Genomic DNA, 11,562 nt, shown 5'->3' with positions numbered 1-11,562 from the left:
TGAACCGGCAAAGTGCACCCTCTCCTCCAGCACCCAGGCCACTATTGAGATTGATTCTCTCTATGAGGGAATCGACTTCTATACCTCCATTACCCGTGCTAGATTTGAAGAGTTAAATGCTGACCTGTTCCGGGGCACTCTGGACCCTGTAGAAAAGGCCCTTTGAGATGTCAAACTAGACAAGTCTCAGATCCATGGTATTGTCCTGGTGGGTGGTTCTACCAGAATCCCCAAGATTCAGAAGCTTCTGCAGGACTTCTTCAATGGAAAAAAGCTGAACAAGAGCATCAACCCTGATGGAGCTGTTGCTTATGGTGCAGCTGTCCAGGCACCATAAGCCCTTCTTCAGGGCCCACCATTGAAGAGGTGAATTAAGTCAATTCAAGTAGAGGTGTAGCATTTGTTCCACAGGGAAACATTTGAAGGACCCAAATTTAGCAAGTTGCATGGCAGTTTCAAATTCAAACTGCTACAATAAATTTACTGGGCATTCTCAATACTTGAACATGGAACATGTGCACAGGGAGTGAAATAAGCATTGCACTTTTTAAGCACTGTATCCTAAGTGGAAAATGAAATGTCTAATAAAACAGGTGGAAAATGGAATGTCTAATAAAAACATTTAAATTGGCACCAAAAAAGATAAATATAATAGATAAACTAGAAAATGGCTTCCAGCTCACTACATTCTTTTTAAAATGTGAAGTGTATCACAACCCCAGAGAACCTAGACAACAGTGAGGACCCTCAGAGAGACTTAAATAGACCTAATCTACATGGGAAGTAGAAAAAGATAAGATCTCCTGAGTAAATTGGGAGAATGGGGAACTTGGAAGAGGCTTGAAGGGGAGGGGAGAGGAAGAAAGGGGAGCAGAGAAAAATGTAAAGTTCAATAAAAATCAATTAAAAAATGAAAAAAATGTGAAGTGCAATTCCAATCCATTAGCTGCTTGATCCTGACAAACTTTCTGTCATGGGCTTAGATTATTCTCTTTGAATACATAATTAAAACATTTTAAAAATTTATCACTGTAGTTTTTTCACTATTTCTGTGAAACAATAGTTTATTATTACATTCTTAGCACAATCTTGAGTGTCTTGTCTTGAATTGAGGTTCTCTAGCCTCAGTTACCCAAGGGTTTGGCTATGAGTCTGGTTTGATGTGTTTGTGTGTGTGTATGTGTGTGTGTGTGTGTGTGTGTGTTTGTGTGTGTGTGTATGGATGTATGTATGTGTGTGTGCTTCTATTTCCTACTCCTTCAAAGCTAGGAATAAAATTGACATTAGCTGAACTAAATCTTTTCCAGGCTTAAATGTACAATCACTCTATAGTAAAATCTATTATGGCTCCAGTTTGTAACTAGAGATTTCCAGAGAGGTTAACATTTTTTTTTCTGGAATATCACATAATCAATGTTGTCAGCTAGAACACTGGTCACCTTTAACCACACAATACAACACTGGCACAAGAACCTCATAATAAAGGTAATACCTGTAGTTGTGTGATTCAATACAACTTTCTTCTTCATAAACACCACAATTTGAATTGACAGTAATTTTAACAATTTAAGTAATTTTCTTAAAAAGAAATATTTTTTTGTCATGTTCTCCCTCCTCTGCTCCTCATTTGGACCTTGGGAGCTCAGTCCAGTGCTCCATCAGAGAGACTTATAACCACACTGATATGCAAGATATTCATCAGTGTGGCTATAGGATAAGGCCAGTTCAGGCACCCTCTCCTCTGCTGCCCATGGAACTAGTTGTGGAAATCCCCTTGGACACCTGGGAACCCCTCTAGAGCCAAGACTCTAGCCAACCCTAAAATGGCTCCCTTGGTTAGGATAACTTCTTCCCTGCTCCCATATCCACCGTTCCTCCATCTCAATTATCCCATTCCCCCCATCTCTCCCCAATCCTCCCCTTCTCCCTTCTCTCTCCCCATCTCCCCATCTCCCCTTCCCCCCAATCCATCCCCACCCCCTGCTCCCAACTTTTGCCTGGTGATCTTGTCAATTTCCAATATCCAGGAGGATAACTATATGTTTTTCTTTGGGTTCACCTTCTTTTTTAGCTTCTCTAGGATCACGAACTATAGGCTCAATGTCCTTTGTTTATGGCTAGAATCCACTTATGAGTGAGTGCATACCATATTCCTCTTTTTGGGTCTGAGTTATCTCACTCAGTGAAGTGTTTTCTATTTCCATCCATTTTCATGCAAAGTTCAAAATGTCATTGTTTTTTACTGCTGAGTAGAACTCACAAGGGGTGTGTCCACCCACTGAGATAATGGGACTGATCTAATGGGAGCTCTGCAAGACCAGCAGGATTGGGACTGATGGAGCATGTGATCAAACTTAACTCTCTGAATGTAGCTGACAATGATGACTGAGAGAGAAGCCAAGGACAATGGCATTGAGTTTCGATTATACTGCATGGACTGGACTTGTGGGAGCCTAGTCTCTTTGGATACTCACCTTCCTAGACCTGGATGTAGGGGGGAGGACCTTGGCCTTCCCACAGTGATGTGGGAGTGTCATATATCAATCTGTTGATTTCATTGGTTAAGCAATAAAGAAACTGCTTGGCTGGCCCTCATAGGTTAAAACATAGGTGGGAGGAGTAAACAGAACAGAAGGCTGGGAGGAAGAGGAAGTGAGCTCAGACTGACAGCTCTGCTCTCTGGAGCAGAGACGCCATGCTCCCTGCTGCTGGGCAGACACACGTGATGAAGACCCAGTATGGACTTAGGCTAGAATCTCCCTGGTAAGCCACCTCGTGGGCTACAGCAGATTATTAGAAATGGGCTAGTCCAGGTGCGAGAGTTAGCCTAGAAGAGGCTAGATAGAAATGGGCCAAGCAGTGTTTAAATGAATACAGTTTGTGTGTTGTTATTTTGGGCATAAGCTAGCAGGTGGCCTGGGTGCTGGGGACACCACAGGGCAGAAAACCCTTCCTGCTCTTAGGACTGGAGAGGGAAGGGGAGGGGAAAGGGGAAGGGAGGGAAATAGGGAGAGGGGAGGAGGTAGAAATTTTTAATAAATAAAGAAATATTTTTTTGATTTTCAAAGTTTTGATTGATTTTTATTTTTATATGAGTTTTCTGCAATGGGTAATAAGTAAAATATGAGTATTTCAAAGATCTTAGCGTATATTACAACCTTGAATAAAATAACATTTAATGGATTAAAAATGCAAAGGTATTAATTTTTAAAGTGTTTAAAGTATTCTCAGTCTTTAACTCACTCACAATCAGTAGCAGGTAACATTTTAGTATGAGGCTCAGAATTGGAATTCCATTTGTAATACAGATATGCCTGTGTCTTGGGGTAAAAGCAAGACACAGGAGTTTTGGGGAACCCCACAATTCTGTATATCATTTTATGATAGAATTTTCAAAATGATTATAGAAACTAGATGCCTTCTAGTCTAGGACTTTACAGGATACATAGCTACCTGCTAAGAAGTGATTACATTTCTATCTACTCACTGAGTTACTAGTTCGCTCCAGGATGTTTTTCCTTCATGTGCTAAGAAAGATGCTAACCTGTGCTAAGATACTAGGCTGGACAATCACGGGTTCAGAAGCTGCTTTAGCTTCATTTATCATCTAGCATATTATTATTTTTTAAAAGAATTTTTTTAAAGATTTATTTATTATGTATACAACTTTCTGCCTCCACACACCAGAGGAGGGCGCCAGATCTCTTTACAGATGGTTTGGAGCCACCATGTGGTTGCTGGGAATTGAACTCAGGCCCTCTGGAAGAGCAGACAGTGCTCTTAACCACTGAGCCACCTCTCCAGCCCCTGTCTAGCATATTATTAATCATATGCAGGAGTATGGCTTTTTTTAGGCTTTAATTCTATATATCTTGGTCTCATGTCAGATTTGACCAATCACTTGTAGTTTCCTTATGACAAAATAAGTTGATGACCTTCAGACATTATTCTTCTTTGTTTTCATCTATGTTGTTCTAATTTAAAACTCCCAGTGCATCACAGCCTGGGCCTCACTGATGTAACACTGTAAAACTGTTTGGATTGTGAGAAAAGTATAAACACAATAAGAATGAGAAAAACGTCAGTCTCTAACATGAAATAATCTTTTAGTTTTCTATAAGTCACCTGAAAGATTGTATTCTGGATTCAAGTCTTCTGATCTCTATATTATTGCTGCTACTTATCAGCTATGTGATCAAGCATATTTGGTTTTCTGATTTTTTTCTGTTTTAGTAACATAAAAACATTTCAGGGCATCCTCCTTGGAGAAATGTTACATTGTAATGATGATGTGTAGGGTGAGCCTTCTATGTTTCATTCACTTTCTACTCTTCCAGTATGAAATATGACCAAGAGGCTTGCTTAAATACAGAACACTTAATATCTCTTGAGAAATGGTTTCTGTTGGTCAGAAATTGTGAATGGCTGACCTACTCTTCTTTTGTAGAGTGTTGTCATGGCATGCGTAATTAATTGTACACTAGGAAACCATATCAGAAGTTTGGCTAGTTCCTTAGCAGCATGGCTTCTGTGAGCAGTATCCATTGCTATAGCTGTTGACCTGAATGTCCATTTTATTGAATAGAAGTATTCTCAACTTCTGGAGCCTGTCAACACAGCAAGTTGCCTAGATGACTCTTTCAACATGGCTACTTAACTCAGGATGGTCTATTTTTGCAGTCTAGCAATGAGGAGATCTAATGCGATGATTAGTAGCTTTCTGATCTGAAGGGCTTTCATCTGACCTTATACTCTTAGCTTTTCTGCTCAGAACTAACCCCCCAGATTCTGTTTAAAATAAAGACTGACACCTTGTTCTCACTTATCCTAACTCAAAAATCTAGGTTAGGATGGAAGAATGAGATTTTATAACGAGTCATTTATTTAGAAACCAGACAGAAGTTGTTCAAATAATAGAGATGAAAGAATAATATCTCTGTTTGTCTGGATGATCATTATTGTTATGAGCAAGAATGTATGATGTAATCATGCATCATTAAAAATAGAAATACTCCACCCATTTTCCTACAAAATTCAAGATGTCATTTTTTTCTGCTGTGTAGTACTCTATTGAGTAAATGTACCACATTTTCTTTATCCATTCTTTGGTTGCGGGGCATTTAGGTTGTTTCCAGGTTCTGGCTATGACAAACAAAGCTGCTATGAACATAGCTGAGCACGTGTCCTTGTGGCACGATTAAGCATCCTTTGGATATATACCCAAATGTGGTTTTACTGGGTCTTGAAGAAGGTTGTTTCCTAATTTCCTTAGAAATTGCCACACTGACATCCAAAGGTGTTGTACCAGTTTGCATTCCCACCAGCAATACAGAAGTCTTCCCTTTTCCCCACAACCTCTCCAGCATAAGTTGTCATCAGTGTTTTTGATCTTGGCCATTCTTACAGGTGTAAGATGGAATCACAGAGTTGTTTTGATTTTCATTTCTCTAATGACAAGGATGTTGAACATTTCCTTAAGTGTCTTTCAACCATTTTAGATTCCTCTGTTGAGACTTCTCTGTTTAGGTCTGTACTTCATCTTTTATTGGATTATTTGTTCTCTTAATGACCAATTTTTTGAATTCTTTGTATATTTTGGAGGTCAGACCTCTGTCCAATGTGGGGATAGTAAAGATCTTTTTCCATTCTGTAGGTTGTCGTTTTGTCTTGTTGACCTTGTCTTTGCTTTACAGAAGCTTTTCAGTTTTAGGAGGTGCCATTTATCAATTGTTTCTCTCAGTGTCTGTGCTGCTGGGGTTATTTTTAGGAAGTTGCCTCTTGTGCCAATGTGTTGAAGTGTACTCCCCACCCTCTCTTTTATAAGGTTCAATGTGGCTGGCTTTATGTTGAGGTCTCTTATCCAGTTGGAACCGAGTTTTGTGTATGGTGATAGACATGGGTCTATCTTCATTCTTCTACATGTTGATATCCAGTTATGCCAGCACCATTTGTTAAATATGCTTTCTTTTTTCCATTTAATAATTTTTGCTCCTTTGCCAAAAATCAGGTGTCCAAAGATGTTTGGATTGAAATATGAGTAGTCTATTTGGTTCCTTTGATCATCCTGTTTGTTCTTATGCCAATACCAGGCTGTTTTTAGTACTGTAGCTCTGTAGTAGAGTTTGAAGTCAGGGATTGTGATGCATCCAGAAGGTCTTTTATTGTACAAGGATTGTTTTGGCTATTCTGGGTTTTTGCTTTTTCATATGAAGTTGGGTATTCTTTTGAGATCTGTGAAGAATTTTGCTGGGATTTTTATGGACATTGCATTGAATATGCAGATAGCCCTTGGTAAGACTTCCATTTTTACTATATTAATTCTTCCTACCCAAGAGCATGGGAGATCCTTCCACTTTTTGGTGTCTTCTTCAATCTCTTTCTTCAAAGATTTAAAGTTCTTGTCATATAAGTCTTTCACTTTGCAGGAAAATTGATGGAGCTGGAAAACATTGTTTTGAGTGAAGTAACACAGACCAGATAGACAATTATCACATGTACTCACTCATAGGTTTTTTTTTTAACATAAAACAAAGAAAACAAGCCTACAAACCACAATCCCAGAGAACTTAGACAATAATGGGTACACTAAGAGAGACTTACATAGATCTAATCTACATGGGAAATAGAGGAAGGCAAGATCTTCTGAGTAGATTGGTAGCTTTGAGAAGGGTTGGAGGGGCAAGGAGGGGAGTAGAGAAGAATTTAGAGCTCAGTGAAAATCAATTTAAAAAGAAAAAAAAGTAGAAATAAAAGCAATAATGCATTCAATGTGGTCATAATGTGAATGAGATTTGTCATTCAAAAAGGTCTATACCAACTCAGAGAAATCTCATTATGTGATCCATATAAAAAGATCAAAGGGAATGCCACACTACAACCAAATGAGAAGAGAAAAATATTGAAAAAGACAGATACATTTAGTAGAATATAATTAAAAATATATTTTCTGTGCTATTTAAACCATTAATAAATTGCCTACAGTAATGCTATAAAGTAACTTAATACTTAATTAAGTGAAATTAGAGTGTATTTAAAATCACTAATAAGAAACCAAGCACAGAACTGAGTAGTAGGAGACAATTAGCCCTAAATTAAAGATGCATAGACATATTATCTAAATATAAACTAATCCTCTGTATTTGATTATTCTGAATAATATTAGAAGTCATTATAATATGCCCTGTGATGTGAATGTTATAAATGGACCTGTGATGCAGTTATAGTCAATTTTATCTTAAGTAAGCTGTCTGATATATTTTAAGAAATAAAACTTCAGAAATAACTAATGCAGTTTAAAAACTATCTTTTACCACTCATGTAACGAGATACTTAATATTTTTAGGGTATTATTGTGTCAGTAACACTAATAGGTATGTTGGGTGTCATAAGAAAAGATGAGATATTTACATTAGAAAAAATATGACTCATAAAAACCGTATCATAAATATTGCCATCCTTACCTATTTTACTCATCCTTTTTTCTCATTCTTTATGGTCAAACTGTCTAACTGGACATTTAGATGTTATTTTGTTAGCTAAATTGGAAATTCCCTAGTCTTGGTGAATTCTTTTCCTCTTCTTTATTTAGTTTTCTTATAAAAATTCAGGTGTCTCTTGTGGATATCTCTGTACGTATGAATGATGTGATCCTTGCAGATGTGACATGCCAGTATAATTTCAAATATAGAAATTCGGAGAGTCTGTGTTGATAGAGAAGATTTTATGCAAGATCAGCTCCTGTGTGAATATCTCAGTACAGTTGCCTTACTTCAATCAGAGCCTGCGAATAATGAACACCGCTTCAGAAAGACACCTCTATCCCACCTAGATTTGGAAACAGAACGGATGCATCAAATCCACAACGCTCTGGTTTCTGGCTTCTGATTTGCCCCAATTAACTATTTCCTGAAAATTCATGTCACTCTAAGAGCTATTTCTCTTTTTAACCAGAGAAACTGCAAAGAGGAACTTCTCACACTGAGCTGAATTAACTTAATTCTAGCCCTGCTGAAATCAGAATCCTCAGTTCTTAGATACTTCATATCCAGGATAGCTGGAACAGAGCTGGTGCTACAGACCTTTGCTCAGGCAGTGGCCCCTGTCCACCCTCACCATGTGTGTGATTCCTTTCCTTAATTCTTCATTTGTTTGGTGCTAGGTGCTAGAGTTTCTAGTATTATCTCCTATTTTATACAACCTGTCTGATTCTAATCTTAGGCATTACACCACACTCCTAGGGTTAGTTAATCTTCCTTTTCTTGGATAGGAAGTCACTGCTTTGGACTTAAATACCTCATAGTACATCATTACACCAATTATTGACCCAGGGAAAATATATATTTTACACCTTTCTTCATAGATTTTAACCCATATTAGAATTCACAATCAGTACTAAATTTTTGAGACGTACACTTTTTGTCTTTTCTTTGCAAAACAAGCTCTATCTATTTTATGGTGACATTAGCAAAAATAGTATTTGGAAAAGCTTGTAAAAGTATCCTAAAGGACTTGTGGGTATTGCCTCAGAACAGGGCAAGTATAGGCTTAAAACAGAAAAGTGTCAAAATAAACTTGAGTAAGGAAAATAATGGCTTAATATAGAAATTAGACTTTAAGCAATAATGCCACGTTATTGGCACTTATATATGTATATGTTAAATTGAAATCTGAACTGTTAAAATTGATTATTTAATATATAACTATGCAAACGATCTTGCTATTCATGATGTCACTTTTTATATTTTCTAATCTACTTTCGCAGGGTTACAATGAAATTTCATTTTGACATTTTGATATTATCCATCCTATGTAGGTCATTATTTGATAGGATAAATGGCAACAATTCAGGATATATTTGTCCAGGGTAGATTCAATCATTCTAAACTTTGGTTTAACCATTAGGTTTGGATAACCTATCAAAAGAGGATTTTCCCCTTTCATATCACCTTAGTTACCATCAATATGATGGAGGGTGATTCTGCATTGTAGAAGCTTCAATCAGCCACATTTGTGATTAGTACTCTCTAGTCTTATTTAATAGTATATTGATTTTTTCAGACTGTTGACTATAAATAAAAGGAAGTAAATATTAGGTAGGAATTCTTATATGTCTGACATTTCCTTTACCTGCACTCATTTCTGTAAATTAACCAATATGGTGATAAAAAGTTTTATAAGTTTTCCATTGCCCTGCTTTTAATCTACCACATGAATATGTAGTAACATGTTTTTCTTCTGATTTTGAAACAAAGTGTACAATTTTCACAATATCATTATAACAACTGACATCTGGTGGGTTGTTACACATATGCTATTAGGTGTTGCAGTATTGATTTTTTATTGGTTTATTTCTTCCATGTTCCAGAAATTATAATGACTGTGCCTTAAATTGCTTTTTGTTTTTCAGCAATTACTAGGTAGAAGCTTTGTAGAAGATGTTACCTAATATTCTAGCTCAGATTATATCTCTAGCCAATACTGACAGATATAAATAGATAAAATATGAAATACATAATAAAACAAGGATGCTTCTTAATGTATTCCAAACATACAGCATAAACTACTTTCAATAGAACTGTTAGCAGATAAGCGATGGATAATAATTATTGAATTTGGTAAGAGCAATGTTTTAAAAAAAATCCTACACTTAACAGTTTGAAGAATGATTGGCAACTTTTACACAAAGGCAGGGGTGGAAAGAAGAATTTATGATATTATCCCTTATCTTTAGAATGTCACTGAAATTTCTCACTACTTCAAGAGGACAAAAAAAAATAACAAAGTGGACAATATTTGAAAGAAAGAAATACAACTGTCTTTGCATACAGCCCACAGGGACATTCATACACATTCTAGAGATAATGACTTGAACTATCAAAGATGCAGGATATGTGATTGATATAAACATTCATTGATGTGTTTATAGTAACAAAGAACAAACCAAAAGGAATATAAAACCTGTAAGTATTCATTAAAATTATCCCCAGGGGCCAGAGCATAGCTCAGTGATTAAGAACACTGGTTGCTCTGCCTGAGAAAATGGGTTCAATTCCCAGCAGGCACAGAAAGACTCATAGTCCTGTGCAGCTCAATTTACAAGGGATTACACATCATTTTCTCATCCACACATAAAGACATGCAAGCAAACAAATAGGTACACACTTCAATGATAGTAACACATTTGATAGCACCCAAACATGAAATGTTGTGGGTAATGTTTGACAATTTGAGTTAATGAAAACTATTATAATGTTTCACAAGAAATTATATAGAACCAAATCAATAAGTATACAAAGTTCTAATGTGGTTTAAATATGGTTCTAATGGTTTAAATCATTGCTACACTAAGTTATTTATGTAATCCTTATCAATATCTTAAAAGAAATCTTAAAATCTTAAGATACAGTTACTCTATCTTATACTTTTATATTAAAATATATTGACTATAAATAAATTGGAGTATTAAAACTGCCTAAATAAAAGTTTAATATATAAAACTTGTAGTGGCATATCATTTGTCTTTTAATAAATAATGCTTGCCTGAGAGTCAGAAAAGTAAAACAGCCACAATGGCTAGCCATACAGACCAGGCAAAAATGATACACACCTTTAATCCCAGCAGTCATCCTAGTTTGCTACAGAAACCAGACAGTAGTGGTGAAAGATCTTAATCTCAAAATAGATTATAAAATGGGAGGAGACAGCTCTCACACACAGTCTCATTCAGAGATTCCCGGAGGCAGGATCCCCATTTCAGACTGATGTAGAGGTTAAAGCAAGTGGCTGTTTTGCTTTTCTGACTTCCAGGTTGAACTCCAAATTCTGTCTCTGAGTTTTTATTAATTGTGCTTCAAAAACCCTAACCAAAACAATCTTTGACTAAGAATAGGCAAACTGATCAAAGGAAGAGGAAGGAAAACTAGAAATAGAGATAGATACTGGACAGAGGAAAACACCACATGAAAAACTAAGTTATAGACGAAATCTTGCATCAATATTATGCACAATGTACAAAAATAAACCAAAAGAAATTACAACCTTAAATATAGAGCCTAAAATTATTTGAAATTATAGAAGACAGGAGAAAAATCATGTGACTTTGACAAAGATTGATTGTTTCTTGACATGAAAAGGAAGTTAAACCCAGGAAACCCTAAGAAGACCTCCAGTGATAACATCAGCTGATATGCCAGTGTGGGTGGAGAAGTCCCAAGTGGCTTCACCCTTATGCAAAGAGCTACAAGCTTCTGAAAGGGGAGAATCTTCTTTTGGTAGATTATCCAAAACCAATGGTTAGACCTAAACAAGCAATCAAGTAATATATGTTTGTGTGTATGTGTGTGAGTGTATGCGTATGTGCACATGCACACATGTGCATAGGGAAAAAATGAAAATGGTATTAACACACTACTCATGAAGGAATTTCAACCAAAATATTATGTGGGGTGCCCCTCTGTATGCTTGAATACTATTGGTTAATAAAGAAGCTGTTTTGAGTCTGTGAGATGGAACAGTAGAGCTAGGTGGGGAAAACTGAATGCTGGGAGAAAGAAGGTGAAGTCA

General features: G+C 36.5%; 1 protein-coding gene across 1 annotated transcript in view; it reads left to right on the top strand.

Moving 5' to 3' along the window:
* The window catches only part of LOC101990268 (heat shock 70 kDa protein cognate 1-like), a 959-nt gene extending 793 nt beyond the window's left edge, over window positions 1-166 (top strand). Inside the window, exon 2 of the mRNA XM_005361023.1 lies at window positions 14-166. Within this exon, the coding sequence (XP_005361080.1) occupies window positions 14-166 (153 nt within the window). The remainder of the gene's footprint in view (window positions 1-13) is intronic.
* Window positions 167-11,562: the final 11,396 nt, after the last annotated feature.

This window comes from Microtus ochrogaster, linkage group LG4 (genome assembly GCF_000317375.1).
Source record: "Microtus ochrogaster isolate Prairie Vole_2 linkage group LG4, MicOch1.0, whole genome shotgun sequence".
In the NCBI taxonomy this organism is placed as follows: Eukaryota; Metazoa; Chordata; class Mammalia; order Rodentia; family Cricetidae; genus Microtus; species Microtus ochrogaster.
Note: the sequence above shows the minus strand (reverse complement) of the source record. Positions and strands in the feature narration are given on the sequence as shown.